This window comes from Haliaeetus leucocephalus, unplaced genomic scaffold (genome assembly GCF_000737465.1).
Source record: "Haliaeetus leucocephalus isolate CR32 unplaced genomic scaffold, Haliaeetus_leucocephalus-4.0 Scaffold848, whole genome shotgun sequence".
Lineage (NCBI taxonomy): Eukaryota > Metazoa > Chordata > Aves > Accipitriformes > Accipitridae > Haliaeetus > Haliaeetus leucocephalus.
This window is the reverse complement of record NW_010973284.1, coordinates 17,125,339-17,144,752: the sequence shown is the minus strand read 5'-3', so window position 1 is coordinate 17,144,752 and position 19,414 is coordinate 17,125,339. Positions and strand designations below refer to the sequence as shown.

Sequence of the window (19,414 nt, the reverse complement as noted above, 5' to 3'; positions counted from 1 at the left end):
CTGCACAAAAAAGCCTGCCTTCCCTTTCAGCTAGCCACCCAGGAACTGGGAGACATGCGGAGAAGCCAGGAGCAGATCTGGTATGGTTCAAGGACACAGTTTCCAAAAGGGCTTCATGTAAGAGCTAGTGCTTTGTGTAAGAGTAATGGGATGGGAAATGGAGAGTAGTTCTAATGGCTTAACTCTAGTGCAGTCCTATATTAGCACAGGTTAGTAGAGCAGGGCAGACACACTGTAAATCTGTCCTAATTGCTTGATATGTTTTAAGCAGAGCTTTCACCAAAGCCCCATCCACATCCCCCACAAATGCTGCCACCTCTGAAGAAAGACCTAAAAGGTCCAAAATTGCACTGAGGGAATAGGATCAGAATGGAGAAATATGAATCACAAAAAAAGGGAGCTCAACCTTCCACCAGTGTCCTTCAGGTGATACAAAGCAGATACTGGGGGAGATCATCAAAGAATTTGCCTCAGAACTTGTCAGGGAGTCTTATAGGCAAATACGAATTGAGCTCATGATACACATTAAACCAAGGATGGTACCTCAATTGCCAATATATGTGTAACTATCTAGCCAGACTCTGTGTGAACTTTTGTAAATACAGGGATGTTTGTATTTGGCCCAGCAGGGTAAAAGGAAACTTAGATTTGTTCACAAAGCAAACGAAAAGTTTGTCATAAACATAATTTTATTTAAAGTAATGCTACCCATTCTAGATGAATTATTTCAGCTGCTCTGTAGTATACACAGCTCTCTCATCTACAACATATTTGGGACTTTTTCCTGAGCATTGTTTATAATGATAGTCATACAAGCCACTGATGGAGGTGTGGCTGGTTTCACCCAGATGGCATTGGCTGCTCTCCACACAGGCCTGCTGGGTACTGAACAATTTAAGTAAACTGCAATTGCAAAACAAGCCTCCCTACAAAGCCTTAAGCATTCTGTGTAAACAAAAGTGGACAGGGTCTTTAGTTTAAATTTCTCAACTCCCATAATTCACATTGCCCAAGGGCTTAATTTACTTCAAAGTATGTTTTGTCTAGAAGCTGATGCAATAAAACATCCTGCTATTTACAATAATACATTTTTAATCCTGAGAGAAAGCTATCCCATGTAGTGCTCATGTTAGGTACTGCCTAAGTCTTGAGCTGGCCTCAGCAAGGGGGTAAATTTCACCTACCAGGATTAAAGGCAAAATGTTTTTTTTAAAGTGTCATGGTAAAAGAATGCACAGCTGGGCAGATGATTTGAATGGCAGATTTCAGCCTGGCTAGAAAGGCAACCTGCTGCTTGTTTAATGTAATCTCTCAGCCTATCTAAGTATCTACAGTCAACAATCCCAAATAATCTTCCTGCTACACAATGAAAACAGAAAGCATGTTCAGCTTCGCCTGATCCAATGAGTTACCTCTCCACAGACCATTATGATTCGGGGCTTTGCTTCTCCTGTGATTGATACATGGATGAATCTAAATAAATTGTACTGCAGTTAGAAATCTTGCCTCACTTTGGTACTGGTGTGACTGGAGAATCTGGCTCTGGCACGTGATGCTGTATTTTACTGGGTATGTGCTGTTGCTTCTGCACTTATTCATGTGTCATCATTGGAACTGGGATTAAAACGTGCTTTTATTCTTTTTTCATTCTTGATTTCTTGTCTTTCAAGTAAATACCTTCTTTGAGCCTGAGCCAACAGGATTGATTCCAGGAGTATGCATTCAGAACCTGGTGAAGATTTTTGCAAACAGGCCCAAGCCAGCAATAGATGGGATGAATATTACTTTTTATGAGGGCCAGATCACAGCCTTCCTCGGTCACAATGGAGCAGGAAAGACAACGACCATGTAAGTCTGTATTTCAGAAAAAACAAATCCAGGGCAGTCCTCTGTTGCTCTGCCCTGAGGAGCAGTCTTCTCTTTTGACTCTTCCCTTGTCTCTCTACCACCCCTGCAGCTAGATTGACGCACAACATCAAGCTTTTTCCAGACAGGGAAATGCTGCCCCTAGGGAAAGAGAAGATATCCTGGATGAGCTAAAGCCCTGGGAGGGAGGCAATGCATGACAAAAACAAGTGAAAGTCTAGAGAGAAGGAAGCAATTCTTTTCCCCAGAATTCATTTCCCATGGCCAAACTCCTGATAGGTAATGAAGGAGAAGGATCTTCTGGCTGAAAGATCTGAAGATTTGAAAGCCACCACACTCCATATGTTCTTGGTTTCTCTAACTGGCTTTAAGTCAGTCACGGTTTTTGGTCTGTGTGCAAAGCAGTATAAAATATAGGCTCTCTTTAGACAAAAATGGTTACATATATGCAAGATCCATGTCCAGATTAAAATGTTCCTCTAGTCCTAGAACCCTAATGTCTCAGGAAGCTGGACTTCAGGTATGTTTAATTTTCTTTATACAGAACTTTATTTGGCAAAGTAGGATTAATTGGTGAACAACATATTTCATGAGTCTGTGACAAAGTCTTTCACCAAATGTTGAAAGAACTGAAGTGTTTCATTATGATTTTTCCTAGTAGATTTTTAAGCTTTTTTAATTCAAAAAGACACTTATTTCAAATGCACTTTAAATTGCCTTTTAATTTTTTAATTGTTCCGCAATAAATATGTTCGACCCAAAATAAAAGCATTCTAATATGCTGAAATGTTTTGTAAACTTGTTTTTCTATTCTCCTGATAAAGACAAAAATTTCTATTGCTTTGAAGTTTTCAGAACTGAAAAATCTATTATTCATCCAAGTCTAGTAACAGGTTCCACTTATTTGCAACATAACATTCAGCCCCCTTCCATTTTACAGAAAATAAAGGTGTAGGGCATGAGTCAGTGCGACTGGAGACCTCAAACCATTATTCTCTATCTTGGTCACAGCGAGCTTCATTTTAGACCCATTTGTACATAGAGGTGATGTAATGTGCTGAACAAACTACTCTGAAACAGTGTAGCTGACTAAAACAGTTTTTTAATGCAGACCAGAACCATACAGACAGGTGTATCAAAAATTACATTAGCAGATCCACAAGATTCTCACTGTAGCAGGGCAAGAGTATTTATATGTGTGCTTTTTACTGGAACTGTTTCATCGAGGCCCATACCAAGAAGTCGTCATGCTCCATCTAGTGGAATCATGCAATGCATCTTTCTAATCAGGCACAGAAAGATAGGAGAGTGGGAGTTTCCTCATTTTATTTTCCCAGGTCGATACTGACAGGCCTCTTCCCACCTACCTCTGGAACTGTGCTGATTGGCGGTCTGGATATTCAGACTCACATGGACTCCATACGGCACAGATTAGGCATGTGCCCTCAGTACAACATCTTATTCAATCAGTAAGTATCATTCTATACTAGCTTTAAGAATAAGGGTCTGTCGTGGTTTAACCCCACCCAGCAACTAAGCACCACGCGGCCACTCACTCACTCCCCCCCCCACCCAGTGGGATGGGGGAGAAAATCAGGAAAAGAAGTAAAACTCGTGGGTTGAGATAAGAACGGTTTAATAGAACAAAAAAGGAGAAACTAATAATGATAATGATGACACTAATAAAATGACAACAGTAATAATAAAAGGATTGGAATGTACAAATGACGCACACTGCAATTGCTCACCACCTGCTGATCGACACCCAGCTACTCCCTGAGCGGCAATCCCCCCGCCCCCACTCCCCCCAGTTTGATACTAGATGTGATGTCACATGGTATGTAATACCCCATTTATGCCACTTTGGGTCAGCTGCCCTGGCTGTGTCCTGTGCCAACTTCTTGTGCCCCCCCAGCTTTCTCGCTGGCTGGGCATGAGAAGCTGAAAAATCCTTGACTTTAGACTCAACATTACTTAGCAACAACTGAAAACATCAGTGTTCTCAACATTCTTCGCATACTGAACTCAAAACATAGCACCGTACCAGCTACTAGGAAGACAATTAACTCTATCCCAGCTGAAACCAGGACAGGGTCCCACTCTGCATGCTTGACACATCCCCAAAGTCTGTGTTGTCTCTTTCTCTTACTGTGCTGGCAGTAAATATGTTTTAGAAGCACATATCCAGCTCTTCACAGTCAGATGGGGTAGGTGTTGCCCTTCTCCAGTAGAAATCTCCTGCATCATTTAGGTGGGAACAAAGAAGTTTCCAAGGAAAATGACAGTACTCTTGGTGTTCGTGTTTTCTGTTGCAGTGTGGGTTTGCAGGAGTTCAGCCTGGGGATTCATGCACTGTAATTTAGGCCTCCTAGAGAAAAAAAATCTGAGCAGACAGTGCAGTAGCAGGGTATTTTTGCACCCATTTTGCACTACCACCCAACCATTTACTACCTTTGCAAGTGATTTCCAGCTTCACTGCCAGCAGCCTATGTTCATCTCAACAGCAGACTGTCTTCCATAATGCAGCTACTTACATTAGCTCCCATTTTATTCCCATAAGTGGATAGTTTGATGCCTGCTATACCTGTTCCTTTAGTAGCAGGTTCTGCTTTGAAAAGGCAGAGGAAGAGCCTATGACATCTGAGTGAATCGTGTTGATCCCAAAGAAGATCTGTGATCCAGATTTAGGGTAAACCAGCCTCTCTTCCTTTAGCAAGATAAAGCTAGAGTGAATTTATTGTTGCTTGGGAAAAAAATCTGCTTATTCATTTAAATTGCCTTGGTGTCTTTCTGTCTGATTTCACAGCCTTACTGTAGCAGAGCACATCTTGTTTTACTCTCAACTGAAAGGGAGATCCAGGGATGAAGCTGAGAGAGAGCTGGAAACAATGCTAGAAGACATGGGCCTCACCCATAAAAGGAATGAAGAGGCTCAGAATTTGTCAGGTGCCCACAGTATTGTTCTAAGACGCTTTTTCTGCTGCCTTTTCTTTGTCTTCAGGCAATTATTGTTTGAATTACATGTTTGAGGCCATATTCTGACACATCACTGTGCACTGGGGAGGTCTTTACTCTCCAAAGAGTAAATGGGACTGTACAAATAGTAAAGCTGGCATAACCTGTCCCTAAAGCTTCTGTTTCTTATAAATATACAACAAATTCAAATATACTTAAAGCTGTTACTTTAAATGAGCATATAAAAAAATAAATCAATGTAAGAAAAAAAACTGTTCTATTATCTCAAATATTATACTATCATGCTGCTCCGCTGTTTGGATCAGTACTCTATAATGCTATATTATTTGGTAGGAGTAATTTCTTTCATTCTAAAGGTACAAATCCACATGGTGCATTTGAACACATTTCACTTTCAGATTCAACAGCTCATTTGAATAAACAGTCAGGTGTTCTTATATTAGTTTGTCCTGATTGCAACTATAAAAGTTGGCTAGTTTCACCTGAGAACATAAAAATCTGCTATCTTCCTGCTTTTGCTTCTGGCAAGAAGCAGAAAATGCAATGCATAGATGAAAAAATATATTTAAAAAAATAACAAAGGTTTGAAAAAGCTGTTCTGAACTTCAGAAGAAAAATGTGACTATTGATTTAACTTTGCAGAAATATTTGTGCGAGGATGGGTTTTGTTTCACATGTATCAGTTTGTCCTCATACTGAAAAGCAGTGTTAATTACATCCCTGCACTTATGTAACTTATCTCAGATTCCTGGATGTGTCTGTCCTCTGGTAGGTGGAATGCAAAGGAAACTGTCTGTTGCCATTGCTTTTGTGGGTGAAGCAAAAGTGGTAGTCTTGGATGAGCCCACTTCTGGAGTTGATCCATATTCCAGACGGTCTATCTGGGATCTTTTGCTGAAGTATCGCTCAGGTAACAGGTTTGAGAGTAGAAATTGTTTTGTTTTGTTTTGTTTTAAAACCTGTTATAGATGCAGCATGTGCCTGCTGTGTAAACTGTCATGAGTAGTGGGATATGAATACAACAAGATTCTTTGAACAGACACCTATGGATGTGGCAAACCTGGGACTTGGCTCTGGTGCAGAGAAAACCCTGCATTAATTGCCAAAAAACTAACCACAGTTTTGAGTTTGAGAGAGACTCCATGCCTTGAACTTTCCTCCTTGTTCTTTCTAGGCAGAACCATCATCCTCTCAACCCATCACATGGATGAGGCAGACATCCTTGGAGACAGAGTAGCCATCATATCCCAAGGGAAACTCTTCTGCTCAGGCTCTCCTGTATTCCTAAAGAACTGTTTTGGGTCTGGTTTTTATCTCACTCTTGTTCGCAAGATGAAAAACACCAGAATTGGAAGGGCTACAGTAAGTATGTAGTTCCCTCCCTGCACACGTGATCTGAAAAATACTTACGCGTATTCATGCACTGCACCAAGGTAGAAAGCAGTTAAGTGCTGCTTGAGGCTGTGTACAAAATTGATTTCAAAATGAAGAAAGTAATGAGAAAATTTGATGACACTTCATGAAATTATATGGATATATGAGTCTCTGAAAAATCTTCTCTGGATGTGTGTGTATATATATATATATATAGTCAGCCAGACAGGTGAAAATAATAGGTGAATATGAAGCCCTCAGTGGTCTATAGTTCATTCTCATCAGTTAAGTATGTCTAAACTTTTACCAATCAAGTTACCTTTGTCCATATACAGGTCTTTCTGATGCTTGCTTTTGCAGCACACTAGTTGTAAACATGGTGTAGTCTAGTAACTAGCACAGACACTGGAAGAGTCTACATTTACCCATAGCTAAACCAGCATCGCATAGCTTGAAAAGTAAGGATCTGGATTCTTTCTGCTGTTAGTAGTGCTTCCAGTCTTAGTAGCAACATGATCTGTATAGTCATGGCAACTGCTGATCGCATTTCCCAGGTATTTTGCATGCAATGTAGAACTGACGGATATGCTTTGTGCAGGTGGATTTATGTTTTTTGCGTTGCTTAATCCAGTCCTCAGCTGACTTTCAGTATAATATGTTCAAGATGCTCCAGTTATGACGTATTTTTCACTGACTCAAGCTGTTCAAAGGCTGACAACTCTTACATCCTGTTTTGCATGCAACTGAAGAACTTTCATCTTTGTATCTGTTGCTTGTCCATGCTAGTCGCTTTGTAGCTGCGGATCTCAGTGCTCCTGCTCCTGCTCCAGCTGTGCACGCAGTGACAAAGAAGGAGCTCCAGAGCAGGAAGTGGATGGTAAGAAGTGGGGTGATTCAGCATTCCAGCACATAGCTATGTCCCCTGTTATGCTGTAATCTCATTTTACAGATCAGTGCTGCTGAGGCCCACTTCTTCAGTACTTGTGTCTAACATGTATATTGTAACATGGATTTGATAAGGTTTCTTTGTGGTTTGGCTTACCATTGCTCCTTTTTTATGTATATGTGGTCTCAGGTACAGATGATGAACTGGAAGTTTGTGTGCTTTAGAAGTATAGACTGAGTTTTGAACTGCTCTGCACCAAAGTGTGTAATTTTTTAATGAAAACTAAAGCATATTTAGAGCAAAGGAAACTGGCTTTCTCAGAAAAAGTCATTTTGGCTTTTCTACATTAAGAAAAGAAATTAAGTAGATATTCCTGAAGATTTTGTTGTGCTTTATTAACAGACCTGAAATAGTTTCCTGCTACATAGTTCCAGAGTATAATTAGCAACATAGCCCAGTCTATAATAGAATTAACTGAGATATATGTGAGTTATGTAATAGAGCAGTCCCCTTTTGTATAGTGCAAACAACAGCTTTTGAATCATGCTTAGCATGGTTAAATATTCATTCTTTGAACACTGTTTTGACTTTTCACAGGAGATCTGAATGAGCTAGCAGAAGTAATTCATCATCATATCCCAGAAGCAAAATTAATTGAAAGCATTGGTCAGGAACTCATTTACCTTTTGCCCAATAAACACTTTAAACAGCGATCTTATGCCAGTCTCTTCAGAGAACTGGAGGAAACATTGGATGACTTGGGACTCAGCAGTTTTGGAGTTTCAGACACACCACTTGAAGAGGTAACAGACATTAAAATATCTGCTGATCTTATAATCAGTCCCCAAAATGTTTTCTGAGACAGTTCCTGTTCTTAAACAGGTAATCTTACTAATTCCTAATATCTTCTTCAAAACCTAGTCACATATGCTGTGGCATACTCAGAAAGTCTTTGGGATGGGTGTAGAGAAAGGATCCAAGCCTTACTTCATGTTAGCCTTGTGGAACATGACTCATTAGCCTGAAATCTGTCTTTCTTTGTATCTCAGTTTATTCGTTTCTTTATTTTTTTTATGTACTTCATAAGAGACCTCTGATTGTGTAATAAGCAGGAGTACTGAAAATGTATCTAAATTTTTTTCTGTTACGTTAAAGGATAATGTATAGTGTTCCAGAGGTCAGGTTATTGTACCTGTTCTATTCCTAACCAGGAGATGTGTTTGTCTATGGCAGGTTTTCTTAAAGGTCACAGCAGAAGCTGACCCTGGAATGCAAAAAGCAGGTATGGATCCATGAATCAGTATCTGATAAACTTTTCTTGGGACTGTTCTGTATTCTGAACGCCAAGTAAAGAGGAGCCTCAGAACTTTCAGTCTTTGTATGGTGTTCTTGCCAAAATAAATTTGTTCAGCAAATACCTGTTTTGGGGGCCTGACATGATATCTGAAAAATGAGATTAAGTCAGCAGAAAGACTTTTATTTAGATTGGATCAGGTTCTTAACTATGTAAATAAAAGTAGAGTGTCAGGCCTCCAGATGTCAATGGTTTTAGTAGTTTTATAAAAGTACTTTGCTGACCATTAGTTCATAAACTACGTACATAATTAACTTGTTCATCCTGCTGAGTAAGAGGAGTGTTAACCTATATGATGCTACTAGATATAGCCACAGTGCAACGGTTGTAATTAAAGCAATCTGGTGATGTGATATATACAGTTGGTAAAATCCGGAGCTCATTAAAATGTTTATGCTACCCTCATATATGGAGGATAAGGTGTCTTCTCTGCCCCTTTTCATCTTAACCTAGGATACACTCAAGAAAATGGTTCTACTCTTGGCAAAACTTCTACTGAGAACAAACCAGCTGAACAAACTGCACTGAAAACTAATGACGCTTCTCGAATGCCAGCAGGCGTAGCAGGAGATCAAAATGAAGGCAAAGGGTCCCGACAGTATAAAGGTTTTCAGCTTGTATGTCAGCAGATCAAAGCACTGCTCATCAAACGGTTCCACCATGCCTCCCGCAGCCACAAGGACTTCCTAGCCCAGGTATTGCCTGACTTGTGCTGTTCTTGACTCTTTCCCACAACATTCTCAACACTGTCTTTCCCAGCAATGTCTCTATACAAAGCAACAGAGGTGTTGCAAATGGGTAACAATGTAATGTAATGGTCCCTAACTGTTCTAATTATGATTCCAACTCTTCTGCCTCGTATTCTATTTCTTTCTGCCTAGAGTCCAAGTTCATGATTCAATCACTACTAGCACAGTATTTTATTTTTAACCTAATACATTTCTGTGACAACCAGAATCTTAACTGAAAGCAATTGAAATTAAATTGTTGGTGTTCAGGAGCTAAACTAGATCTGATCTGTGTGCTCCTGCTGTCCCTCCTTTGTTTGTATATATTATGAGGTGTGTACAGTGTCACTCTAATATATTATGTCTAATAACCTAGTGTGATGTTTTCATGTTCCCTGCAGATTGTTCTCCCTGCTAGTTTTGTGTTGCTGTCTTTAATACTTTCAGTCATTATTCCTCCGTTTGGAGAATATCCTGCCTTAACCTTACACCCTTGGATCTATGGACAACAGTTTACTTTCTTCAGGTAAGAGGAATCACTGAGTAAAAGTACATCTGCCATATATACAACCTTTCCTTCCTAGCATTTAGGATCACGGGGCCCTGTCTTACTGGGCGTTTCTCACTCTATGTGGTATAAAAAAGGATTCACTCCATTGGAATTGGCAGATTTAAAATAGCATGAAATTGATGCAAGTGGAAGATACAGCAAGTGGAAAATAACCAATAGTCCTTCAAATATCTTGCTATCTTTGGTACTTTCCTCTTCCTACCTGAATTCATGGGCTTAACACTTACAAAGTTATGTCCTGCCTAACAGGAGATCCAGGACAGTAAGAAATTTGACCATTTCTGATATGCCATTGAACTACTGCTGTATTCATAATCTTAGAGAACAATGAGATTCAAGCCTACCTGCTGACCTGTGGTAGATTTATTTATAGTTAGTACAGTATTTGGGCAAAGTTATGGAAACAAGATAAAAGCAGAGACTCTTAGGTTTTATTAATGCTGCTGCTTAGCAGTTTCTCCCCACACAGTATCCTTTGGCTGGGTCTGAATTTTTTTTGTCCACTAGCACTTTGTCTCCTTTCATTGTTCATAGAAGCTTCAGTTCTGTTCTTTCCAGATCACTGCACAATTCCTCTCTGCTCTCCTGAATACTTGCTTCACCTTCACTTCCACGTATTCCAAAGCTGAACTTGCACCCATTAAAAACATATGCAATGCAGAGGAAATTTATAAAAAGCGTTTAAGTCCTAGACTAGATCACAACTAGCAGAAAGCAACAAAACTGAAGGCAATAATTCTGAAGCATTTTACTAGAGTTTCATACTGAAAATTCACATGAATCTTTAATTTAATTTACATATGGTAGTGTGTTGGAGCAGTTTGATATTCATACTTGTATAACACTTGGCACTAGCAATATTCTGTAGTCTAATGTTATTAGGTTGTTAGTTGCAGATGCTTCACTATTAGCAGCATTGTCTCTTTGGCCTCAGCAAATGAAGATGCGGAATATGTTTTTCATCTTATTACTGAGTGTGACAGGGCGGAGAGGGTAGAAATGTGGATTCAAGCTTTTTTGGAGAATATTGCTATAGGACTATGTCGGAAGTCATCCTTTAATATTAGGAGAAAAGGACCATTGCTTTAGCCTGTTAACTATCTTGGAAGGTTCTGGGGTTTTGCATAAATAACTAAAATAATTGCATTATTAGCATTTGGAGGGGGGCAGTTGGTTCTACCATATGGCTGTCCTTCACCAGTTGCCATGTGTATTCCAGTACAATAGTTTGAAAAAAAAATTTATGAAGTCCTTTCTTATTCACTTAGCAATGAGCGTCCTGGCAGTGAGCAAATGACCTCCCTCACTGATGCTTTCTTGAATAAACCAGGATTTGGAAATCGCTGCATGAAGAATCAGCTTCTTCCGTAAGTAGCTAGCTAATCTCTCTTGAATGAGATTCTAGCAGGGAATTACTAGTGGAACTTGTAGTGAAACAAGAATGAATTGGCTTGGCTTTTCATTAGAGCCAATGCTTCAGATATATTGTTGGCAATAATTCAGGTCAAAAGTAACAAACAAACAGCAAGATAACCAATGCTACTGGATTAAGAATGATTCACAGGGCTCAATGTGACTAGCTGGAAACCAGCTCATGTAGCCTTGTATTGACAATTAAGCAACCTTGAAATTTATGTCAGTAGGCCAGTGGGCTCAGATCCAAATCTTCACAGCTTCCCTGACATTTTTCACGTGTGAGTCCCCTCAGGTTCCTCCTGTTGCCACTAGTGTGTTTGGAAGCAATAGCTTCAGCAGTTGCTTAGATTGTGAAGTAGCAATAGGACAGTCTCAATGATTTGAAGCTATTCTCACTCTGAAGTGAGGACAATGTTAGTAGAGCTCTTACTTTAACATTTGTTGTCCTATCCACTTACCCTGCCTGTGAGTCCTGCTTTGGGGGCATTTGTCACTGGCATGCTATACGTTGCCATTTGTTCCTTTTCTCCTGCCTCTCTCCCAGTCATGATATCCGGCAGCTTGATTTTTCTGGCTGTCCTCTCCTCTTTCTTCCCCTTCTTCTCCTCTGCCTGGTACAGCAGGGATAAAGAGGAAACATAAAAAAAATAGATAAAAGATTCTGCATAAGCAAGGCAAGGGATAGTTTCTTCACAAAGATATGTCTACTACTGGGTCAAACACAGTCCCCTTGTTCCTTCAGTGTCCTATCTGCAAGCTGAAGACAGTAAACTTGGCAGAGATGTGGGGAGAGATTATATTTATTCATGTTTACTGAGTACTCTAAAACGTTGTTCTTATTTGTAACTCACGCCACAAGGGCTGAGAGGAGAACGTCTGGTGAGAGTGTTGTGATTTTGTGGATTTGTAAGCTCTCATGAACTGTATCTCTGCACAGCTTAAAGAGTCTGTTCCTCTACACAGGAATTACCCATGCAATAATATGCCAACTGCCTGGAACACACCTGCTGTTCATCCTAACCTAAGCAGCCTCCTGCTGAGCCAAAAGTGGAGCCCTGAGAATCCTTCACCTTCCTGCAAGTGCAGCACTCACAAGAAACTCACTATGCTGCCAGAATGCCCTGCAGGCGCAGGAGGCCTCCCGCCACCACAGGTTGTGTCCTTGTGCCATAAATCTTTGTAGTGCAGTGCTGGAAAGGGGATTAGTGTGCCAGTACCTTCCCATGGCAACATACATGGAAGGAATTGAGTACATTTTTAAGGGAGCAAGAATTGCTGGAATTTGGAATTCAGTTTCAGAAGTATTGGGAAATCTTGCACATTTAAATGACATTTCATTACTATTTTCATCCAAATTGCAAACTTTTCATATAGAAAAAAATCACAAAAATTTTAACAATTTATCAAATAATTTTTTAAAAAGTCTTAATTTTTTTTTTGCCTCAGAGAACAATTCTATTTAGAAGATTGCCTTTCCTTAAAGAAGGGAAGGGAAAGAGGGAGAAAGAAGAAAGGAAGGAACAAAAAAAGTAACGATTTTGAAAAACATGGGGTGGGGTCATCTCATTAAAAATGGAAAAATTAATATTGAGTCAACCCCAGATAATTTTTTTTTTACCTATCTTTTGGTTCCATTTCTAGAAAGAAAGTTCTAAGCTAGCAAAACAAATGTTTTTATGCATGTGCATGAAGATGAATAATTTAATAACCATTGATGCTGTATGGAGAAGAGATGAGCTACATTCCCACCTGTTCCTATCAATGAATAATCTTAGTAGTCCCCTTTATAAAATGTGCTTGCTCTTTTGAAGAGCAAAGGAAAATTATAGCCTGTTAGTGTTTACATTTACTAAATGTTTTTCTAACAAGTTAAAGAAAACAGAACTGCAGCCACTCTTAGAGTAATAGCTCACTATTTAATATCTCACCATGCACACCATTCAACTCTAATATTCTTGTTTGCCAGGCTGCACACATTAGCCAAATGACTAAAATAATTCTAGTTTTAACAGTAATGTCACAAGCTTAATAAATTTCTGAATCCTAATCCATGACACAATCTCTCAAAAATACTGATTCAGCTTGCTTTGGTTTCTCTATCACTATTCACAAAACAACAAAACAAAGTTGTTTTAAATATCTGTAGAATTCCTGTTTATGAAGGGAAAAAAAAAGAAATTAATAAAGAGGTTATATTCTGACCTTATTCACAGCATCTCAAGTTATTTCTGATTTCCAGGTAATCCTTGTCCAATGGATAGCCAAAGTTGAATTTTGCTAATAGCATGCTACTGTATTTGAGAGGGAAATTTAGTCTAAAACTTCAAATCCAAGTAGGATGCAAAATTAATTTGTTTGTTTGTTTGTGGGGATTCTAGTCCTCTAAGGAAAATGTGTTTATTATAATATTATCCTGATAATTTTGCAGGATATGATAATTTTATATAACTTGTCAGGAAGAAAGTCTCCAGGGAAGCAACAGTATGTAAATAATTGTGAAGTATGTCTGAGCATAGACAGCTCATTTAATGAAGGGACTATGAGGATGCTACTAGTCTTCCTCTGTATTGTCTAGAATCAGCTAGACATCTGTCATATATCTTCTGTGTCATCCAGTACTGCCTCTGTGTGGACAAATGTAGGAACTTCTGTAAAGTTCATTAGACTTACTTTCTAGGTCATTACTAGGTCGTTTCAGGTTGCAAGCTTTGCCCTCTGAAACTGCCCAGGAACCTTTTAAAGTATATTCTACCTTGGGATAAACTCAGCAAGTTTGAAGTCTTGCATTTCACAGCGACCCTATATTTGCAAAAGACTCACAAAGGCCTCATGTGGCATCATTTTCATTATAAAAAAGAGAGTAATTTTCATTCAAAGTATCTAACGTACTAGTGAAGGTGAAGTTTTCATATTAATTTTTATTTCAACTTGCTAAATCACAGAAAACTACTTGATCTTCATTGGGACCTCAATTTATTTGAAAAGCTTCTTTCTTTCACAGTGAAGAAAAGGTCTTGAGCAACCCTGGCCTTTGTTGCAAATAACTCGGGCCAAGTTTCAAAGTGAAGTGCAACTGTTTTGTGTCAGGCATTGCAAACTTCTGTGATTTCATCATTTCTTCTGAAATCTTAGTGAAGTAAGGAAATTTGGGCTAGAAAGTGAATGACCTACTCTCATTTCAGTGATAATATGAACCTGAGCAATTCTTCTGAACCAAAGCTACTTTTGCCATTTTCCTGACAAACACTTACTTAATAGCTTTAGAGACTGTAAAGTTTACTGTGATTGATTAGGTTTTCTTTTCTTTCTAGAGAGTGCAGCACAGCACGGAAATTCTTCAAGATCTGACCCGCAGAAATATTTCAGATTTTCTGGTGAAAACATATCCCACTTTGATAAAAGGGAGGTAGGTTTGAATCTCTCTTTTGTTTTTTCACATGCGGTATTTTGTACCTGGCCATGAAATTCTCATTTAATAATAACATAGCACCTGATTTGCCACAGTATTGTGCAGACTTGAGCATCATGTCCATATTCCCGATGTAAAAATTAGGAGATGCTCATTTCAGGGGAGTTAAATTGTTTTAATTATACCTATTTTTATAATCGGGTACTCCGTTATAGGCAGAGCTAAGTTTCAATGTTGATGGAATACCACGTTAATGGTAACTGTGTCAATAGTGAGAAAACTGGTGCCTCGGCACAGCATGATGAACTGCCTTACAGAGATACTAGTTTGTGTTCCTGAAGAACTGTAGCCACACCAGCATGACCACCTGCCTGACTTAATTATCACTTCTTTCCCAGAAGTGCTAAAGAGCCAGAGGACTATGTTACATATATACATCTATCCTACTGATAGCTCCTCAGCTTGCCTGAGCATTGTGCATGGTAATTAGCTGTGCAGTGTCCATGACCTATTATTTTTGATTCAGGCCTTGCTACCTTTTCAATTCCCAGCAGAGTTCTTTGAATTTCCATTATATTAACTATGTGCTGGCTGCCTTTGACTAATTCCTCTTAGCACGTCATAATTGCTTTAGCTACATCTTCTAAAATCAATTCATTATGGATTTAGGATAGAGCCAGTATGCGTCACTTTAGAAATCTTGCTTATCTCTGTATGAGCTGGAGATGAATCATGTCAGAAAACAAAACAAAACAAAAAAACAAAAACCCACTGCAGGGAATACCAAATGTCCTGACAACCCCACAACTCAAAGTAATAGGAATTCACCTTTCATTTCCATTAAAGCCTGACAATACCATCAACTTTGGTTCGGTGCCTTAAGAGACAGGATTCTTTTTGTCTGTTTCAGCTTGAAGAGCAAATACTGGGTCAATGAACAAAGGTAAGAAACCAGTTCACAAATTATGGTGGTAAATAAAGGAACAATGAATTTCTGTTTATCCATGGAGCCTCGCAATGTTTCTCTGAATGGCCAAGGGGAATTGTGGCAGATAGTATAGAACAAAGAGATGGCTTCAGTGGGAAACAAGTTGGGGGTCAGCAAGGGTTTTATAAAGACAAGGGGTTATATTTGTTTGGACTACCCCCACAAGGATGAAGGCCAGAGCCACACAATGGAACTATCACAGTTTTATTATCTGCAAGAGTCAGACTAATGGGATCTGGGTGATGGAAAGTTACAATACAAGACTGTACTACATTGCAATAGTGCTCTGGTGCCACTCTTTCAAAGTGCAGTAGAAAAATATAAACCCTCCAAAAAAAAGACCTGGGTAAGATGAAACTAGATGCCAGCCTATCAAATACAGAAGTAACAACCATGACACCTCATCCCTGGTCTGAATATGCGTAGTAGTTATAAAACAGATTCCACTAGTGCTCCATGCTTATGTAGAGGCATCAGCTAACTCCAGTATGATGTCTACACTGCAGATACTAAACTTAAAAAGATGACTGATTAGCCTGAAGAACATACATAGTTTTTCAGCAGCAGTAGGAATTCACTTCAAAGGTGGCAGCCAGATGACTGACTTCCTTCACGGAATATCTGCTTGTTCATGTGCAAACATTACTTTCTATAGGATTTTACTTTGGTTCATCTCATGCAATAACATTTATTATTATGGAGTATTGGCTGGCACCAGCATTGCTGAATACCTGCTTCTCTCAGGGCAACTGACATTTTAACTGAGGTCCATGCTGTCCTCAGTCCTCCATGCTGTTCAAACAGTTATATCTCAATTATCTTGATTTAAAGATTTTGCACTGTAGAAAGAACTGTTTTTTCCAAGTCTTGTATCTAAATAATAATTTTCTTGGGATCCTAGCATGAACCCCTCAGAAACTGTTAGAACTTCTATTATTTGTAAGCCCTATAAAGACCTAATACAACCTGTTAGAAAGAGATTGTTATACATTAATTATGTGATGTATAGAAATCAAACTTATATTAAGTGGATTTTTAGTATTTCCATCAATGTATAGAGTTTTGGGTCTGTGGTACAAGTGACTAGTTATTCTGTTCTCTTTGTTAGATATGGAGGAATTTCTATAGGAGGAAGGCTCCCAGTCCTTCATGTTTCTGGAGATCAAGTTGTCAATTTTTTAAGTGATCTTGGCCGAATGATGAATGTGACAGGAGTAAGCAAGATTTTTTTTTTTTTTTTTTTTGTCCCCTTACTTAAGAATTGTTATAAAGCTGAAAACCTGCAGCACTGGATTTCACCCAGACAACTGATCTTTAGCCTTCTCTTTTTTATTTTAGGGAAAAACTTCACTGGCTGCTGCTAAAGAAATTTCTAATTTCCTTACATACATGGAAACTGAAGATAATATTAAGGTATTTGCTGGAAGTAGTCTGCTAACTCACAGTCTTTCTTGACATAGGCTTCAGATTTTGAGAATATTGCTAGTGGCATTTTTAGATGCAAGAAGAGCTGAAATACTATACTTATTATAAGTAACATGGGATACAGGGTTAGCAAAGTTATTTCTAATGTGAGACTTTTTTAACCATGTTCTTGCTGTCCTAAATACTTCTGAGTAGGACACATTCTGCTAAATTTTTAAAATGTGCTTCTATAAAATCCCTTGACAGTGGTTGTCCAACCCTTTTAAAAGCATAGTATGTGAGCTCCTCCTGCTGGACTGTGCCTAGGAGCTATGAATTCCTGGTGCTGGATTCTTGCCTGCTGACAGTGTCCACCAAAGTAGATCAAAGGCAGCCAAGTTTTCTCCTGCAGCTCAGGGTTATTAATGAAGGCTTCTTAAATGAATCTGTGCTTTCTGACTCTTTTAGGTGTGGTTTAACAATAAAGGCTGGCATGCTATGGTTAGTTTCCTTAATGTAGCCAATAATGCAATCCTTAGAGCTAACCTGCGGACTGGCCAAGACCCTGAGGAATATGGGATCACTGCTGTAAACCATCCTCTGAACCTCACTAAGGAGCAACTCTCTGAAGTCACTGTGTAAGTCTGCCTGTGCTCTGCTGCTGGCTTTTATCCTTCCTTCTCCTGGCAGCTTTACCACCTCCAGTGTATTCACACTCTGAGGCGAAATAGTTCAATTGGCAGAATGCAGAGGGCTTTCCCTGAAGTTTTATTCTAATCAAGAATTAGATATACAATCTGTTCTTTTCTGTCTCATTATATTCCTATTAGAGTTCATTCCCATCCCGTGTAGGAGCTATGACTATCAGTTATACATGATTACATGTTTTTGTTGATTCCCAAGCACAAAGATTCTGAAGTCTTTGTTCATGCTCCAAAGCCAATAGATCTACTTGTAAAATAACACAGAGATCATAACCAAAAAAAGAATCAGAAATTATCCTTAAGTGACTACAGGTAGGCAGTAGTTGTCAACCTCCATCTTGGCGCCAAGGACAGCACACAGGTAGATTTTCAATAGCATGTAGTAGGGTTGGTGTATTCCAGAATCTAAAAGCCATAATTTCTTGAAAAAGACACCACTAAGAAGACATGACATCCTGCTCATGTGTCTCCACTCATGTCTCCTATTAAGTTCAGAATTCAGTGAAACTGAAAACTCTGCCTAAGCACAGAGGCAAGATCTGCATATCATCTCACTGTCTGCAACTTGCTTCTTTGCATCCTTCTTTTCCCAGCTCCCAGAGCACTTCAGCTATTGTGCCTTAATGTCTTGATTGAGACACACCATACAGGAAAGGCTGTCAAACTGAAATATTTATATATAGGAGTTGAACTGTTCCAGAGAATGAAGGCAAGTAAAAAATCAGGGAATGGTGCCACCATCACCCATATTTGTAAGCTACAGTCCCCAAAACAATTTGGGAAAATACACTAGCACATTTTGAATTGGAAAAGTCTTCTACTTAAAAAATAACTTTGCTACTTCTAGATCTTAAAATTCCCTCCAGATTCCCCAAATGCTAATATAATGTTGGGTTGCATCCATTCTCTTGCTCACAGTCCATTCTTGTGCTGTTTTAGGCTGACCACTTCAGTGGATGCTGTTGTTGCCATCTGTGTGATTTTTGCCATGTCCTTTATACCAGCCAGTTTTGTTTTATACCTGATTCAAGAACGTGTAACAAAAGCCAAGCATCTACAGTTTGTCAGTGGTGTGAGCCCTGCGATCTACTGGCTAACTAACTTCATGTGGGACATAGTGAGTAACTGCTGGTCTGATTTCATAGCCTGCAATTATTCCTGGGTTTGCACGAATGGGGGACTAATCAGTGAATCGAGTGAAGGTGATTCTGAGCATTGCAAAGCATTCACTTCTTCAGGTGTTTCTCAGAGAGCATGCTAAGGGTCTGATCTCGTAATTACATTATGTAGAAAGTAAGTCAGGTGCACAACTCATTATTCAACTAATGAAGCTGAAATTGTTGTTATCTTAGGGTTTCTAGTCCTTACAACTGAATGTATAATAAAGTAAAACTTACCACAGCCGGGGAAAGCCTAGTTGCCTGATGATAGTCACTCCTGCCCTATAGAAGAACCATAACATGTTTCAAGATATTCGAGAAATCTAAGTGGGGGAGATTCACAGGCTGCTGGAACAGTAGCTGGAGGCCAGACAAAATACTCTAGGGTGTCTAAAATGACATAGATGTATTTAAGTCACTGAATCATGTTCACTGTGTTATTCCAAAAGGATTTAGACCACAGGCCCAGGCTTGCTTAGACACTGGCTCAGCTACCCTCCCATTACTCCTCAGGCCACTTTGTCACAAAGGAGCAAATTCTTTGCCTGGTTGAGACACAGCAGGAGGCTTGTTTTCTA

At 39.2% G+C, this 19,414-nt stretch overlaps 1 protein-coding gene across 1 annotated transcript in view; it reads left to right on the top strand.

The window, feature by feature from the left end:
• Positions 1-19,414, top strand: part of ABCA4 (ATP-binding cassette, sub-family A (ABC1), member 4) — a 79,367-nt gene that overhangs the window by 47,293 nt on the left and 12,660 nt on the right. The window contains exons 20-37 of the mRNA XM_010582658.1: positions 1,671-1,848; positions 3,204-3,335; positions 4,673-4,812; positions 5,615-5,752; positions 6,017-6,204; positions 7,003-7,093; positions 7,700-7,905; positions 8,336-8,384; positions 8,910-9,151; positions 9,586-9,710; positions 11,024-11,122; positions 12,135-12,324; positions 14,483-14,577; positions 15,491-15,523; positions 16,677-16,782; positions 16,907-16,981; positions 17,441-17,610; positions 18,616-18,793. Coding sequence (XP_010580960.1) covers positions 1,671-1,848; positions 3,204-3,335; positions 4,673-4,812; positions 5,615-5,752; positions 6,017-6,204; positions 7,003-7,093; positions 7,700-7,905; positions 8,336-8,384; positions 8,910-9,151; positions 9,586-9,710; positions 11,024-11,122; positions 12,135-12,324; positions 14,483-14,577; positions 15,491-15,523; positions 16,677-16,782; positions 16,907-16,981; positions 17,441-17,610; positions 18,616-18,793 — 2,435 coding nt within the window. The remainder of the gene's footprint in view (positions 1-1,670; positions 1,849-3,203; positions 3,336-4,672; positions 4,813-5,614; positions 5,753-6,016; positions 6,205-7,002; positions 7,094-7,699; positions 7,906-8,335; positions 8,385-8,909; positions 9,152-9,585; positions 9,711-11,023; positions 11,123-12,134; positions 12,325-14,482; positions 14,578-15,490; positions 15,524-16,676; positions 16,783-16,906; positions 16,982-17,440; positions 17,611-18,615; positions 18,794-19,414) is intronic.